This window comes from Oncorhynchus mykiss, chromosome 2, assembly GCF_013265735.2.
Source record: "Oncorhynchus mykiss isolate Arlee chromosome 2, USDA_OmykA_1.1, whole genome shotgun sequence".
NCBI classification, from domain to species: Eukaryota; Metazoa; Chordata; class Actinopteri; order Salmoniformes; family Salmonidae; genus Oncorhynchus; species Oncorhynchus mykiss.
In genome coordinates, this window is record NC_048566.1 from 67,778,413 (window position 1) to 67,796,953 (window position 18,541).

Consider the following 18,541-nt stretch of genomic DNA (forward strand, 5'->3'; position numbering starts at 1 on the left):
GGATGGGGCCACAGTGTCTCCTGACCCCTCCTGTCTCAGCCTCCAGTATTTATGCTGCAGTAGTTTGTGTCGGGGGGCTAGGGTCAGTTTGTTATATCTGGAGTACTTCTCCTGTCCTATTCGGTGTCCTGTGTGAATTTAAGTGTGCTCTCTCTAATTTTCTCTTTCTCTCTTTCTTTCTCTCTCTCGGAGGACCTGAGCCCTTGGCCATGTTCTGTTATAATCCCCACCCGGCACAGCCAGAAGAGGACTGCCACCCCACATATGCTCTCTCTAATTCTCTCTTTCTTTCTCTCTCTCGGAGGACCTGAGCCCTAGGACCATGCCCCAGGACTACCTGACATGATGACTCCTTGCTGTCCCCAGTCCACCTGACCGTGCTGCTGCTCCAGTTTCAACTGTTCTGCCTTATTATTATTCGACCATGCTGGTCATTTATGAACATTTGAACATCTTGGCCATGTTCTGTTATAATCTCGCACAGCCAGAAGAGGACTGGCCACCCCACATAGCCTGGTTCCTCTCTAGGTTTCTTCCTAGGTTTTGGCCTTTCTAGGGAGTTTTTCCTAGCCACCGTGCTTCTACACCTGCATTGCTTGCTGTTTGGGGTTTTAGGCTGGGTTTCTGTACAGCACTTTGAGATATCAGCTGATGTACAAAGGGCTATATAAATACATTTGATTTGATTTGACTTCACAAAAACAATTGAAAAGCCCCCAAAGAAAGATCCTATGCTTGAACTTGTATCGTTATTACTCTAGTTTGATACACTACTTTTGATAGGATGATTCATTTGAACAGTGCATGCTACTTATTCACATCTGGGTAGCTAGCAGTACGTTGAGAGAAAATATTCTCCTACATGCTAAAATATAATTATTCCCAGGTGCAAAATAAAAATCTTATTAATCTTTCAGCAGTTCTCTCTCTTACCCAGTCAGCTTGCTTATGAAAGCTGCTTATCTCATCTGATTGATGTGCATCCTTCAGACAGAATGAACACCTAAAATAGTTTGTGCGCAGACTCATTCACATGTGCACACACACACACGCATACACACCCCATCTCTCTCCTACATACATGGGCCAAGGAAGTTAATGAGCATACCTGCACTATTATTACATTTGAAGAGCTCCAGCTCAAGCTGTTCCCATAGATACACTTCAGCTGAACATATGGTACATAAAACTGCCATTGCCTTTCAAATGTGATTAAGTTAACACAGTTACATTGGCTCTAGCCATTGCATTTATCTAGAGAGTGAAATAACATCTATTCTCAACGACACTGCATCATATACTGTAGCCAAACATCAAACATTTACAAGCTGTACTTTATACTCTGAACAATATACCTGCTTTAGAAGTACTGCTCAATAATAACCTATCCTCACTCTTAACACCACTGACTCCCAACCACCCCTACACGTGGACGTGCGTCCACAAACACACCGCACACATTCAGTACCAGCCAAAAGTTTGGACACACCTACTCATTCAAGGGTTTTTCTTTATTTTTTTACTATTTTCAACATTGTAGAATAATAGTGAAGACATCAAAACTATGAAATAACACATATGGAATCATGTAGTAACCAACAAAAAAGTTTTAAACAAATCTAAATACATTTTAGATTTTAGATTCTTCAAAGTAGCCACCCTTTGCCTTGATGACAGCTTTGCAAACTCTTGGCATTCTCTCAACCAGCTTCATGAGGTAGTCACCTGGAATGCATTTCAATTAACAGGTGTGCCTTGTTGAAAGTTCATTTGTGGACTTGTGGACTTTCTTTCCTTCTTAATGCGTTTGAGCCAATCCGTTGTGTTGTGACAAGGTAGGAGTGGTATTCAGAGGATAGCCCTATTTGAGAATATGATGTACAAACTACTGCCAACTCTTTCCTTAACCTCATGGAAAAGACAGGCACACAAAGAAGAAGTTCTACATCACACAACTAGGGTTGCAAAGCTACCGCTAATTTACCAAGGTTACCTGATGTCACACCCTGATCTGTTTCACCTGTCCTTGTGCTTGTCTCCACCTCCTCCAGGTGTCACCCATCTTCCCCATTATCCCCTGGGTATTTAAACCTGTGTTTTCTGTCTGTCTGTGCCAGATTGTCTTGTATGTTCCAAGTCAACCAGCGTGGTTTTTGCCGTTCTCCTGCCTTTTCTATTCTCTTTCGCTAGTCCTCTCGGTTTTGACCCTTGCCTGTTTTCTGGACCATTCTGCCTGCCCTGACCTCGAGCCTGCCTGCCCCACTGTACCTCCTGGACTCTGAACCGGTTTTGACCTTTTGCCTGCTCATGACCATTCTCTTGCCTACCCCTTTTGGATTATTAATAAATATCAAAGACTCAAACCATCTGCCTCCTGTGTCTGCATCTGGGTCTCGCCTTGTGCCCTCATACCGGAATCTTTGGTCATTTTGGTAATTAACAGGTAATATATGGCAATTTATGGTAACTTTGGTAATTCATACTTGAATAACTTTTTAAAAATGTTTAATCCGTGTTCATGAGTTTCTAGTGGATAGACCATATTGTTCAAGAGAAAATAGCCAAATTAATGAAAAAAGCATCTAATCAACAATGAACTCTGTACCTCTTCCAACTATTGACTTATTTTCTCAAGTGCTGTCTGGCAGCAAAACATTTACAACAAAGATATATTGACATAGTAAAATAAATAAGTGTGTAAAAACAATTGGATATTTCATGCTGAAACCCTAAAAATAAACACTTGGTACTCACTGAGTTGATGGTACATACAGTTGAAGTCATATACATTTACACTCAGTTTTTCCTTTTCAATTCCTGACATTTAATCCTAGTAAAAATTCCCTTTCTTAGGTCAGTTAGGATCACCACTTTATTTTAAGAATGTCAAATGTCAGAATAATAGTAGAGAATTATTTATTTCAGCTTTTATTTCTTTCATCACATTCCCAGTGGGTCAGAAGTTTACATACACTCAATTAGTATTTGGTGGCATTGCCTTTAAATTGTTTAACATGGGTCAAACGTTTTGGGTAGCCTTCCACAAGCTTCTCACAATAAATTGGGTGAATTGAGTCAGGTGTGTCGGCCTCCTTGCTCGCACACGCTTTTTCAGTTCTGCCCACACATTTTCTATAGGATTGAGGTCAGGGCTTTGTGATGGCCACTCCAATACCTTGACTTTGTCCTTAAGCCATTTTGTCACAACTTTGGAAGTATGCTTGGGGTCATTGTCCATTTGGAAGACCCATTTGCGACCAAGCTTTAACTTCCTGAATGTTGTCTTGAGAAGTTGCTTCAATATATCCACATAATTTTCCTCCCTCATGAAGCCATCAATTTTGAAGTGCACCATGGATGGTATTCTTCGGCTTGCATCATCCACCTTTTTCCTCCAAACATAACGATGGTCATTATAGCCAAACAGTTCTCTTTTTTTTCATCAGACCAGAGGACATTTCTCCAAAAAGTACGATATTTGTGCCCATGTACAGTTGCAAACCATAGTCTGGCTTTTTTATGCCGGTTTTGGAGCAGCGGCTTCTTCCTTGCTGAGCGACCTTTCAGGTTACGTCGTTATAGGACTCGTTTTACTGTGGATATATATACTTTTATACCTGTTTCCTCCAGCATCTTCAAGGTCCTTTGCTGTTGTTGTGGGATTGATTTGCACTTTTCGCACTAAAGTACGTTCATTTCTAGGAGACAGAACCCTTCTCCTTCCTGAGCAGTATGACGGCTGCGTAGACCCATGGTGTTTATACTTGCTTACTACTGTTTGTACAGATGAATGTGGTACCTTCAGGCATTTGGAAATTGCTCCCAAGGATGAACCAGCCTTGTGGAGGTCTACAACTTTTTTCTGCGGTCTTGGCTGATTTCTTTTGATTTTCCCATTATGTCAAGTAATGAAAGCCTTGAAATACATCCACAGGTACACCTCCAATTGACTCAAATGCAGTCAATTAGCCTATCAGAAACTTCTAAAGCCATGACATCATATTCTGGAACTTTCAAAGCTGTTTAAAGGCACATTCAACTTAGTGTATGTAAACTTCTGACCCACTGGATTTGTGATACAGTGAAATAATCTGTCTGTAAACAATTGTTGGAAAAATTACTTGTGTCATGCACAAAGTAGATGTCCTAATCGACTTGCCAAAACTATAGTTTGTTAACAAGAAATTTGTGGAGTGGTTGAAAAACGAGTTTTATTGACTCCAACCTAAGTGTATGTAAACTTCTGACTTCAACTGTAGATATGACCTTGTTTTACAGCTTTGTCATTCAATTTTTTATTTTAAAATCATCTTATTTTATTATTTTATACATTTGACATGTGATATGGTCACACAGAGGGCCAGAGATAATAAGGCCATCTGATAAATTCCAAAGATACTTAAAAGTTTACTAAAATTCTGCTCGTTTAGAAAGTTTCCAGTAATATACTTTCCCTTTGCAACCCTATTCAAAACCTTCTAAAGGCAGTGGTGGAAAAAGTACCCAATTGTCATACTTGAGTAAAAGTAAAGATACCTTAATAGAAAATGACTTAAGTAAAAGTGAAAGTCACCCAGTAAAATACTAGTTCAGTGAAAGTCTAAAAGTATTTGGTTTAAAATATACTTAATTTATCATTTTAATACTTATTTCAAATTCCTTATATTAAGCAAACCAGTTGGCACAATTGTTAGTGTTTTTTAAATTTATGGCTAGCCAGGGACACACACCAACATTCAGAAACAAAGCATTTGTGTTTAGTGAGTCGCCAGATCAGAGGCAGTAGGGGTGACCAGGGATGTTCTCTTGATAAGCGTATGAATTGGACCATTTCTGTCCTGCTAAGCATTCAAAATGTAAGGAGTACTTTTGGGCGTCGAGGAAAATGTGTGGAGTAAAAACAACAATATTTTCTTAAGTAATGTAGTGAATTAAAAGTAGTCAAAAATATAAATAGTAAAGTACAGGTACCCCAAAAAATGACTTAAGTAGTACTTTAAAGTATTTTTACTAAAGTACTTTACACCACTGCTAGAAAGTCACGTCTAGTGAAAGAGTGTTTCAACCGTTCCTAGGGACTGGGGCTAAAATGCAGCTTTTCTACTCTCACTTCACTTCAAATCAAATCCATTTTATTTGTCACATGCGACAAACACAACAGGTGTGAACTTTACTGTGAAATGATTAGTTACAAGCCCTTTCCCAACAATGCAGAGTTAAAAAGTAAGAAAATTAGCAAAGAAAAATGTAAAATAGTTATACATTAACTATATTGTATAAAAGGAGTTGTTGTGCAGAGCCAATGTGCAGGGGTACAAGGTAGTTGAGGTAATATGTACATGTAGGTAGGGGTAAAAGTGACTAGGCAATAAGGATAGACAAACAGAGTAGCACTAGGGTGTGTGTGTGTGTGTGTGTGTGTGTGTGTTGGAGTGTGGACAGAGTCAAGTGTATGTGTGTATAGCGTCAGTGCAAAAAAGGGTCAAGGCAAATAGTCTGGGTAGCCATGTGATTAACTGTTCAGCTGACTTATGGTTTGAGGGTAGAAGCTGTTCAGGGGCCTTTTGATCACAGACTTGGCGCTCCAGTACTTGCCGTGCAGTAGCAGTGTGAACAGTCTATGGCTTGGGTGGCTGGGGTCTTTGACAATTTTCCGAGCCTTGCTCTGACACCGCCTGGTATAGAGGTCATGGAAGGCAGGGACATTGGCCCCACCCTCTGTAGCACCTTGTCGCCGGATGCCAAGCAGTTACCATACCAAGCGGTGATGCAGCCAGTCAAGAGATGGCGCTGCAGTAGACTTGAAACTTCATCTGAGAAGTTTCAAGTCTACTCATCTGAGATGAGGCCAGCATGATGAGCTAGGCTCAGGTCCTTCTCCTTTCTTTCCACTCCTTTCTCTTCAACTCTCTCCTTTGGCCCCCTCTCTCTCTTTCGCTCTCTCCTCATTCACTCACTTCTCTTCTACCCTTCACCTCTATCTTTGTATGGAGTAAAAATAACATACTTTCTTTAGGAATGTAGTGAAGTAAAAGTAGTCAAAAATATAAATAGTAAAGTAAAGCACAGATACCCCAAAAACTACTTAAGTAGTACTTTAAAGTATTTTTACATAAGTACTTTACACCACTGGCTACAGTTTGCCACCATGTAGTGTAAAAGTGCTCAGTGGGAATGCCCTTAAGAGCTCCACTAAAAGAGTGACAACATGGAAGGAAGACAACAACCTTAATATGATTTAGTTTGAGATTTAGTCTAAACACCCTCTAGGCACAGAGTATGTAAATTATGTTAGAACAAAGTTCAGAAATAAAGCTTTTTGACTATCCACGGATACTTACATATACATTACTCATTTTACGAATGGATAGCCTGTAGAGATGCTTAGTCACATCCCTTGAAATGTGAACTTGTGGTATCATCCAAATAAAATGTGTAACTTCATGAAATGGTACAGAATGACTAAGTTGTTGGTGGTAGGTCTGTATTTGAAAACTAGAGAGACCAAAAGGCTATGAGCTATTTGAATGGTGACCCTTCAGTGCTCCCTGAAGAGGTGTCTTCTGTTCTCCTCTCCATGCTTCAGACCTGAAGGACGAACAATCCACTCAAGTGTTCATACACTCTAGCCATTTTCAGGAGGTCCGATCATGCCGCATACTGTCCGCCTGCCAAATCATGTCCCCCCATGCGTCACAATGGGATTCAATTAACTTTTAGCGTCCGTGGCTACGTCAATGGTGTGATGAGCTAATGCGTCCCATTTTGGAGGACATTATATCCAAGTGAGTGTTCTTGTCATCTGTGATATGTAAACAAAGTTGACGTGTTCTGTGACAATTGTGGTGCTAAAACACATTTTGTTCAGCTTATGTCTGTCTGAGAGTCTGGTAAAATGAGAGGTTACCTATTCATCTCAACATCTAAATGACATGATGAGATCCATGGATTGCAGATCTCTTCATACACAATTATGTAAAATAATTGTTATACACCCCATGGTCTCCTACCATGACCAATGGACTCTCATGCCAAATGGCTTCTCTTGTCTGAATATGATAGAGAAAGGGAAGGCTAAGCCAAATGTATTGACTCTCTTATCTACTTTGATAGGTTATACCCAAGGAAAATACCAAATCTGATGTATTTGGATATCTTTGTCAGCACAAAGGATTCAGGCAGAAACAAAGAAGGCATTTGAAGTGGTCCTAACCCCAGATTCCCTCCTGCCCCTCTCTATCACTCTCTTCTCTCACACAGACATAGACCATTTCACCCCAGCTACAGACAGACATTCCCAGACAAACAGATATCTCTGAGCTAGTGGAGCAATCATGCAGCCCAGTTCTAATCCCTGACACACGTATGGCAGCCTTCTGTGAGACACAGCACAGCCCTGATAGAGAGCCCAGCCTGGCCCTGGGTTGGACAGACCATGTCTCAGCCATCACTGTTAATATCATTATCATTTGGACGGCGGGCATATTCTCCTGTCACCACAGGGGAGCGAGGGCATGGATTGGCTGTCAGTCTCCCTGAGTGGCAAGACTGATAAGCCAGATCAGTGGCTGCTATGGGACAATGGAACGGGCTAGTCAGAAATTAGATGCCAGTTATCATCCAGGGCCAGAGGGGGGTGAGATGGGAGTGGGGGGTGGCAGGTGTACATTTTCCCCTTGTACCAGGCAGCAGTGTCACTATCCTCTCCTTTCTGTGTCACCACAGACTTTAGTTAGAGAGACATCAGGACAAGTAGAGATTATGTCATGGGGGCTGATACTGGGTGTATAACCTTTCCTTATTTTTGTTTTATTTGTGTTTTAGTGCTGTGGATCAGTGGTCAGTGCTGTACTGAAGTAGCAGCCTTGAACAGTGATCAAGGCTGACATGTATAGTGAAAGGGATAGTCCGAGTCCCCTGGTCAGTAAACGGCATTGGTCAATAAACACACATACAGACAATACCCAATTACATACACTGTGTGGAGTAGCTAGTTGTGATATTGGTTGGTGTTCTATTTTTACACTATGCGGCCCAAATAGGAACAAGGTTCAACAGAAGTATCTGTCAAATATGATGCTTAGATATTAGCACAGTATTAGATTATAGAGTACATACATAATGTAAGACAACATAAGCCTGTGGTGTACTGCTGTTGGTTTTCATCAGGAGTGGTATTAATCTCCTACTATCAAGCATACATATTCATTCTTTAAATTAATCAGGCGATTCCCAATCATCTTTGCTTGTTTCCACTCTTATAAAAATTGGATTAGTTAATCATTGTGGAGCCCAATCCCCTAAAGATGCTTCACAGAATGCAATAAATTCCCAAGTATGAAAGAGCAACTTAGTCTTAGATGAAAAAAGTTTGGATTTACACAGGGTCCTCAGAGAAACTTTGTAAAGAGAATATTAGTGCAGCTCGACAGAATCATGAGTGTGTATAGAATCTGTATACACCCACCGATGGCCAGTACATGGTCTAAGTAAACTAGGAACACTATGATAGGTTTACCACTGACTCACTGTAACATACTGTAGACTTTCCATCATTAACAGACATGAAACAATTCTGTTCTATGATGACCCCAGCCTGCCTTCCAGCTACAGGAGACAGCACCTGTGTGAGTCAATTTCACTCAGAATCTCTAATGAGTTAGAATCTATCTGAACTTGGTAACTGCATTTCAGGGGGATGTTTCACACAGTGTAAGAGAGAAACACAGAGTAAAAAACGAATCCAACTGAACGTCGTCTTTTGAATGGTGTTTACAGAGCAGTAGAAGATGTGTGATCCCTTACAAGCCATGTTTGTCTTTGGGGGGCTTTATTTTATCTCACTACTCTAAAGTCTATTTCAACAGCATGGGGGGAGGCAGGGTACATTGTGAATCCCAACTGGTTGACTTAGGCACATCTTCAAGTAGACAACAGTGTTGTGGAGTCATGCCAACACTTTATCAGCACCTATGCGTTCTGGAGGTAAAGGTAAACCAGAACATGTCTTCCTCTCTGCTTGAACGCAGCACGAACAGGAGATGCTTTTATTTTCTATTAGAAATTATGTTGATCTACAGAGTTTTCAGTTGGAAAACATTCAATATAATATCCGGAAGGATCTCATTGGGTACACTGGTTTAATCAATGTTGTTTCCACGTAGTTTCAATGAAGTGACGTTGAACCAACATGGAATAGACATTGAATTGCCATCTGTGCCCAGTGGGATCTATTATTTAAAAAGGTTTTCCAAGAGAGTGGAATTCAATATCTATGAATGTGCTCACATTCACATAACCATGCCCACTCATGGACACCCACACACACAATAGTATGAAGTCATAAAGAGATGATTCATGATTCCAGGTTAGAGGCTGCTGAGCAGGTTGAGGACTTTAAGCTTAGCGACTTAAATGGCTATGTTTAAAAAAAGAAATACATTTCTCCACGCTGTTTAATGGATCCCCAGAAGAAAGATGGGAGACATTAAGTAAGGACAGGGACGGAGTGCACTCAGCATGGCCCCAGCATGCCTCCTCAGCCGGAACATTTCAGTGTGAAGATCCACTTCTTACAACGCTTCCCTGACACCGCAATGCATCATGGGAGCCAGCCTGGCGGAAGTTCAAGGTGATGTGTCTCGAACCCTGACAACAGCGCTGGGCATTTCCATTAAAAACCACACAACTCAACATTACGACCTCTGCTTAAGGGCCTAATGCCTTTTCCTTCACCTCAAGAAAAAGAAAAACGCAACAGTTGCAGTTTTTGACAAATGCATCATGAGTTTGCACAAACAGGCTAATAGGTTAAGTTTGTTAAGAGCAGTTTTCTGTGTGCACTAAGATCCTGAAAAATAGAGACAGTGTGGCTGGTGGGTAATGAGGTTGATAGAGTAGGTTCAATCAGTAAGGCAGTCTGAATGGCTTGCTCCTTCCTCCCGTAAGCATGACATATTCACATTGTTTCCTTTCCATGGGCCCAGCAGGAATTTATAACCGTTGTCGATATGTTCTCATCAACAGCACAGTGTCATGTCACTTTTACTATATCAATTAGACACGTGCAGAATGTCAATCACCTATTACCCTATGGCCAATGAGCACAGCTGAATAATGCAACTTTAGCGCTTGCTAAACTTCCCACCAATTGTTATTCACCAATGGTTCTCTCACTTACGTCTTACAGCAGAAGGTTCACAGCAGACTCATCCACATCCTCTCTGTTCAGATACATGGACATACCTTTGCCTATCGTGGCTAATTGCGTAGGTTACTTTTGTTGTCTTTGTTGTAGCTTTACCTTAAAGTGGTGCTTTGTAATAGCACTGTTATTTTATCAAATCATTTTTTTCAGTGGGGAATATTTCATTCGTGCTGCTTGAGCTCAGTACGCCTATTTTCTCATCACTCAAAGCATGTTCATAAATGTTAATTCATTGGCGGTCATACCGCAACTACTGGTAGCAATCAGATATCTCCCTTCATGCTTGTATCTTCCAAAAAGCATTATTAGGCTGGTTGGCTATCAGTCTACCCCACACAATGTCAAAGTCACTAGCGTGATTATCGTTCATTGGTTGTCGCACAGTCATGCCACTGATAGCTTGGGCTTGGCGCAACTTCTATAACAATCTCTTGTCACTAAACGTGTTGTTGCTGAACTTCATGCCTCTTGTCTTTGAAGTCTCGTAGTTAACAGCCGAAGTAGTTCAGCGCGAACCGTGCTGCTTTCCACATCTGGGGCCAGTGCTTCAAGCTTCAAGATTACTTGAGTGCTCATTCAACGATTTTGGATTTCCATGACTGCCTTGAGTAAATGATTTGTCAAATCGTATATTCATTCGGAAAGCATTGCGTGCTCTGGTGCTTTCATTTTCAAAAGGGTGAGCTAACATCAGGATCATGCTAACTCATAGCTGTTCTCTTCAACGTTGGCTCCACGTAGGGCGTATTTTACCACTCTACCTATATGTTCTTTTTACATGCTCACTAAGAACTGCTCTCTTCTGACCAATGGGAATACATCTTGTGATGTACTTAAATGAAGGACTCGTTTCTCTCAGATTCAGATCAATTTTATTATCCCACCAGGATGAGTAGTGTCCTGTAAAAGGCTTTCAGGTTTTAGGAGGATGCGTTTTGTGTACAAGTTGGAGGCTGATTCTTGATCTATACCAATTATCCTTCCCGCCGTATTAAATCAAGCACTGAAGCATGTTTCTGAACACGCATATCAGACCAAAGGACAGCACACTCTGCAGGACAGATTTAATAGAACATTTGTAAGATATGACTTTCGACAATAAAATGGTTCAGTTTGCGCTAAAAAAAACATTATCTGTTGAAATGTCTTTATCTTTGCAAAGGCACAGCCATTGAAGTTCAGTTTATTATCTATTTTGATATTTCTCAATTGCGTCTTACAGCAAAAGGCTCACAGCCGACCCTTCACTTCCCCAACGCCACCAGCTGATCACCGGATCCTCTTTCTCACAGATGGGGGAGTAGTTGTGATGCCAGCTACCCCGCATAGGGCTACCGGCATCACAGCATCTGGCTCAGAGGATCATCCCTCGGGGACGAGGCCCCTCCCCAAACTATTTTAATTCCTTTTCATACTTTCATGTTGTCTTTGTTGTTCATTCGGTTAGCCTGTCCTCTATTGTATTGGGTTACGGGTGCTATACAGGGTTTCTACTAGAGCCTTGAGGCTGTACTGACAAAGGAAACCAACACCATGATCATAGCAGCGTAAACTCACAGACACACTCCCTTATCTCCCTTGTGCACCCATACCACCTGACTACTGTGATGTGTTGTTCATTACATGTGAACACACACACACACACACACACACACACACACACACACACACACAAACACACACGCACAGGCCAGCGACTGATGTGCACTGTGCCTTTCCTAGGGCAGGCTTCGAGAATTATAACACAATCATTTTAAATGGAAAAGCAGAGGTCAGGGAGGATAACTGGTTGATTGCTGGTATGTGTGTGTGTTTATGTGTGTGAAACCTACTCCATCACCTGTATGTGAATCACGCCCGTCACCAGCTGCGTCTGCGATTACAGTGATAGATGTGACTGGGGCTGTTTTTCTCCAAGGTCTGTCTATCTGACTGAGGAGTGATGGTCTCTGCTGGGACTGGAGGACTACAAGGACTGGTGAACCTGCCTGCAGAACAGGAGCACTAGAAAGGGAGGATGATAAGAACTGGTAGCAGTGGTCCCATCTCAAGACCTCACTATTTACTTTGTTATATAACTCAATATACACACTAGTCTGTATGACAACTCCATCTGGTCATCATTACACTGAGTTTATTTGACATTTATCCACCTTTGGACAACAATGAGGACAGGGGCCAAGTGACAGAGGACAGGGAATAGGGGTGTGGGGAACAGGCAGCGGTGCTTGTACTCACCAGTGAGTGGGTGAACTCTGGGGCGTGGTCGTTCTTGTCTGTGATGGTGATGGTTGCCGTGGCTGTTCCTGTCAGTCCCACGTCTCTTCCCTTCATGTCCTGGGCTACGATCTCCAGCTCGTACTGCGTGGTGGGCAGCGTCTGGAGGGACAAACACACAGATACACACAGGGTCATAAAGCCTGTCATTATCAACCATTCATTTCAGGGGTTATACACAACACAATCATCATTAGGCACAGGATTCGTTGAGGGAGATCAAATGAATCCACTGAGTACAAAATGCTAACAAATTATTGACTGACTGAGAAAAAGCAATTAAGATGTAGTTGAGACTCCATGATTGTAACGTTGGTGTGGATTCATTTCAGAGCAAGCGTATTATAGATCTACTCAGAACCAAGTAGAGTTGCTAGTATGGTTTCCTGTCTGGGGGTGGTAGTGCAGTACTCTGTGGGTGACTGTACATCTCCAACATGACAACCTTTTCCTAATATACATTTAAATAGAACTAAGCAGAAGTGTCTGTTATAATCGAAGCGCATCACATTATAGAAATCAACACACACCCACATCATCTCTTGACAAAGTCAGGCATCCATGTCTTGTGTAAACTTGTGTAAACCAGAAACAATGTACAGTCTGTGCAGAACACCTTTCAGCACACATGATTGTAAATAGATGTATGGAAGTATGACAGACAGTAGTTTATGTTTACACTTTTAGAAATAGCCAGGGGGGTGGGTCGTTTCAATGTGTCTCCTTCAATGACTCAGAAGACATTAAGTTAAGGTTTGTATGCTTGGCAGACATGAAAGCGTTAACATTTTTCTTGACATTTTCTGTAGACTCCCAGCTTTAATCTATTTAACTAGGCAAGTCAGCTAAGAAGAAGTTCCTATTTACAACGACGACCTAGGAACAGTGGGTTGACTGCCTTGTTCAGGGCAGAACAACATAGTTTTACCTTGTCAGCTCGGGGATTCAATCAAGCAACCTTGCAGTTACTGGCCCAACGGTTACTGGCTCTAACCACTCGGCTACCTGCCACCCTCGTGATGAGCTACATTAAAAGAAAATGGATACTCTTTGGAGCTTGGCTTTCCCCACGTAATTCTAAGGTGAGCGAAGGCAGTTGGGAGGGACCCTGGAGGACAGACGCTGGCCAGGCATTAGAATAAGTTGGAGAAGTGGCGTGTGATTGAGGTGCAGGTTAAAAGTCCAGTTCAATTTGGGATACGAAGCTGTGCATTCAGCATAGATTATTTGGTTGCAACTTTACAAAGCAAAGTGTATTAATCATTTTCAGAATCACAATACTAATATGTCATCCATCTGTTTCACTAAAACACTCCAGAAGCCCACATCTCGGCATCTCCTCTCTCTCTTACCCACAATGCACCACACCCTCCCATCTTCATCTCCCTTCCCTGCCAGCTCGGAACACCACAGCACATCAGTCACTAAAAGGCACTATGAGATGAAGCTATACAATCTATTCACAGAAATGTTTCAAAGCAAAGACATCATCACTATACTATTCCAATCATTTTCATTCTGTAATGAAATTGAGAGTCATGAGATGGGGAAATGGAACTACTAATACTAGCTCTAATTGGCCATTTGTGTGACGGCCCCGCCCCCGTCCCCAACCCTGACCAACCCCTCTACTGTCTCTGCTTTTCCACTGGTCTCATTAGAGATGCTCTATGCGAACCACACACACACACACACACACACACACACACAATTGCAATGGCTCATCACTGGACAATAGTGTGATATCACCTGCATCCTTTAAGCTCTTTGTCTCCACTCTCTCTCTTTTTAAAACTCAATTTTCCTCTTCACGCCTCACAGATCTCTCACATAGCCTGGGAGTAACAGCCTAAAACAGGGCTTCTCCACAGGGGTGCCAGGCAGTATCCTTGAGACCCAGAGAGGAGAGGAGATGAGGCAGTATGCTGCTCCCATCACTGATAACACTGGGATCATTCACACCCCAGGCAGGGGGACACCAGACGATCAATGCCCCTCAGGCGCTTTTTAATAATCATGTCAACACATAGAGTGATAGTGTAACATAGACACTGGAAACAGCACAGAAAGTCTTACTGGAAGTTCCCCACTGGGTATGTATAGTTATACAGTATATGAAACACATGTTTCTCTATTATGGTGAAACATAAGCTGCTTTATTACAGCATCCTATAATCAGACAAAGTAGTTGACTGTGGCACTCTTACAGCACTGTAACGTTAGAGAATACAGTACAGTGCAACCCATATTTATATATTGTGGAGTCCACTCCTCTAGCCGTGATTATGATGTGATATACAGTACAAACACTGAGCTCTCCCATGTATGATGCAACAGGAACTGTCCTATTATTGTATCTTATTACAAGTCCCTGTATGTTCTCCACATTGTGTTCTCCACTGTGTGTTCTCCACTGTGTGTTCTCCACAGTCTTCTCCACACACAGTGTTCTCCACGGAGTGTTCTCCACTGTGTGTTCTCCACAGAGTCTTCTCCACACACAGAGTGTTCTCCATGGTGTGTTCTCCACAGAGTGTTCTCTCCTCGCAATACCAGGGAGGCAGCTTGTAAACACAGCAGGAGACTCTTCACATCAATCTGCAGTAAATCTAGGCTCCTTTGACCCACCCACTTAACCACTCTCCTCCTCTACTCCGCTCTTTCACTCCCACGCCCAACGCTCTACCCAGTGCCAGACATAAATCTTCATCCCTCTCTAATAAACAAAAAGCTGTTGTACTGGTGTCCCTGTCTGCCTCAGACTCCTCCCTGGTTTCTGTTCTGTCCACCCAGGGTGGGTGTACTGTATGGCTGCATCTGAAATGGCATGCTATTTCCTATTTAGTGCACTGTTTTTGACCAGAGCCCTATGCAGGCCTTGGTCAAAAGTAGTGCACTATAGGGAATAGGGTTCCATTTCAGACGCACAGTATGTACACAGGAGGCAGCAGAACAGGAGGTGTTCACCTCGCAGATAGTAGGTGACAGAAGTGTCTGTGACAGACTGCTGAGGATATATCAAACCCTCATGAACAGATGGTCTTCCACAGACCTGTGAGTGGAGAAAAAACCCCGCTCCATACATCCTCCACCTGGAAAAGTGGGCTCAGAGACACTTCATCTGACTGAGTCCTAAAGTGGCGTGACAACTTCTTAATGACCAGTGTCTCTCAAGTTTACGCTATTAGAGATCTCTGGAAATACTTCACTAACTTGGGACACTTTCTATGATAAGAGGGTCAGTGAAATATACGGTTATGTCTTGAAATGTGCTTACATTGACGAATACACTGTTACGGTGACTGAGTTCATCAGAAAGTGTATAGGAGATTTTGTACCCTCTGAGACTATTAAAACCTACCCAAAGTAGAAACCGTGGATAGATGGCAGCATTTGCGCAAAACTGAAAGCGCGAACCACTGCATTATAACCATGGCTAGGTGATTAGGAATATGGCCGAATTCAAACAGTGTAGTCATTCTGTCACGTTCTGACCTTAGCTCCTTTGTTTTGTCTTTATTTTAGTATGGTTAGGGCGTGAGTTGGGGTGGGCAGTCTGTTTGTTTTTCTATGTTGGTTTCTGTGTTCGTCCTAGTATGGTTCTCAATCAGAGGCAGGTGTCATTAGTTGTCTCTGATTGAGAATCATACTTAGGTAGCCTTTTTCCACCTGTGTTTGTGGGTGTTTATTTTCTGTCTTTGTGTATGTCGCCAGACAGGACTGTTTCGGTTTTCGTTCGTTCCCGTTATTGTTTTTTGTATTTCAGTGTTAAGTTTGATTCATTAAATATTACATAATGAAGACTTACAACGCTGCAAATTGGTCCTCCGATCCTTCTCGCTACTCCTCCTCAGAAGAGGAGGACGAAAGTCAATCAAACAGGGAAAATGTCAGCACAGAAAGTGGAATCGCAATTCAACGGCTCAGACTCAAGACGCAGGGTCTACAGACAATCACGGATTACAAAGGGAAAACCAGCCCGGTAACGGAGACCGACAACTTTCTTCCGGACAAGTTAAACACCTTCTTCACCTGCTTTGAGGATAACACAGTGCCACCGAGGTGTCCCACTACCAAGGACTATGGGCTCTCCTTCTCCGTGGCCGACGTAAGACATTAAAGATTGTAAACCCTCGCAAAGCTTCCAACCAAGACGGCATCCCTAGCCGTGTCCTCAGAGCATGCGCAGACCAGCTGGCTGGAGTGTTTACCAACATATTCAATCTCTCCCTATCCCAGTCTGCTGTCCCCACTTGCTTCAAGATGTCCACTATTGTTCCTTTACCCAAGAGAGCAAAGGTAACTGAACTAAATGACTATCGCCGCGTAGCACTCACTTCTGTCATCATGAAGTGCTTTGAGAGGCTAGTTAAGGATCATATCACCTCCACCTTACGACACCCTAGACCCACTTAAATTTGCTTACTGTCCCAATAGATCCACAGACGATGCAATTGCCATCACACTGCACACTGCCCTATCCCATCTGGACAAGAGGAATACCTATGTAAGAATGTTGTTGAATGCTAAGCTATAGTCAATGAACAACATAGTACCCTCCAAACTCATCATTACGCTCGGGGAAATGGGTCTGAACCCCACCCTGTGCAACTGGGTCCTGGACTTCCTGATGGGCTGCCACCAGGTGGTGAAGGTAGGAAGCAACACCTTCACTTCGCTGATCCTCAACACAGGGGCCCCACAAGTGTGTGTGCTCAGCCCTCTCCTGTACTCCCTGTTCACCCATGACTGCGTGGCCACGCAAGCCTCCAACTCAATCATCAAGTTTGCAGATGACACAACAGTTAGAGGCCTGATTACCAAAATGACTGTATTTTAGTCAATGCCACTCCGACATTGCACTGTTGGAGCTAGGAACACAAGCATTTCGCTACACCCATAATAACATCTGCTAAATATGTGCATGTGACCAATCACATTTGATTTGATTTAAAGAGCTTTCACGAATGAAATCTCAGTGTGCCAGCGATTATTTTAAAGTGGAGATGACATGTTCTCTGTCAATGCAGCAATCATATTTTTTCAAAGAAATAAAGAATAACATGGGTCATTGCAGTTAAAGCAGCCAGCCATGGGACTGAACAAAACTTAAATGAAATGGAACATATCAAATTAAATGACAGGTTTTTAGAAATATGAATCCCATCGTGTGGTCATCTGATTTTCTCTTAAAATAATTCCACAGCTTTCAGGAATAATGTCTCCTTCATCACAAAGGAGGTAGACATGGGAGCTCAGAGTCAGACAGACGGGTTGTGATCCACTGTCTCAGATACCACATTACCTTCTTGAATAGGTGTGATGCCATTACTACATTTCCAGAGCTCTTTTTGTTCACTCTAGGCCCTTCAAAAGAAGATGGCTCCCCTTGCCAACCCTGTAGGTATTCTTCTGTCCTCCTTTCAGTGCCCAGTAACATAATGACAGACACAAAAGGCTTAGAAAATCCAACTGGAATCATATGAATATCCCTAAAGACACTGTCTCACAGAGCAACACTATTTCGCCTCTCCTTTTATTCCCTATTCTCCTTGTCTTTCATGGAATTCATACCATTGTTAAAATGTAATGTTTTTCCAGTGACTTTCTCACTGTCTAAGCAAATAAAGTCTAACTTGGCTTAACTAAGTTCTAAGCTTTTGAATATGACTTTTTTCTTACCTTTCTCTTTTCCTTTAATCATATCCCATTCCCTATGCTGTCTGTTTATTTACTTTTCCCTCTGTGATTCCATCTTTTTCAGCCTACTGTATCTCTTTGAATGTCAGCTACCCCTCAAGCGTTCTCTGTGTTGTATTCCGTAAAACAGGGTACATCCTTTCTGCTAGTCTTTCTGATATCTTCACTGACATATTCTTCTGATTACCCCCCCCCCCAAATTACATGTATCATCCTGAGTAGCGCAGTGGTCTAAGGCACTGCATAGCAGTACTAGCTGTGCCTCTAAAAATTCTGGGTTCAAGTCCAAGTCCAAGGCTCTGTTGCAGCTGGCCACGATGGGGAGACCCATGGGGTGGTGCACAATTGGCCCAGCGT

At 42.4% G+C, this 18,541-nt stretch overlaps 1 protein-coding gene across 2 annotated transcripts in view; it reads right to left on the reverse strand.

Annotated features, from left to right (window-relative positions):
* The window catches only part of cdh13 (cadherin 13, H-cadherin (heart)), a 526,708-nt gene that overhangs the window by 112,227 nt on the left and 395,940 nt on the right, over positions 1-18,541 (reverse strand). For both annotated transcript variants that reach the window (XM_036954055.1, XM_036954048.1), the window contains one exon: positions 12,446-12,586. In XM_036954055.1, coding sequence (XP_036809950.1) covers positions 12,446-12,586 — 141 coding nt within the window. The remainder of the gene's footprint in view (positions 1-12,445; positions 12,587-18,541) is intronic.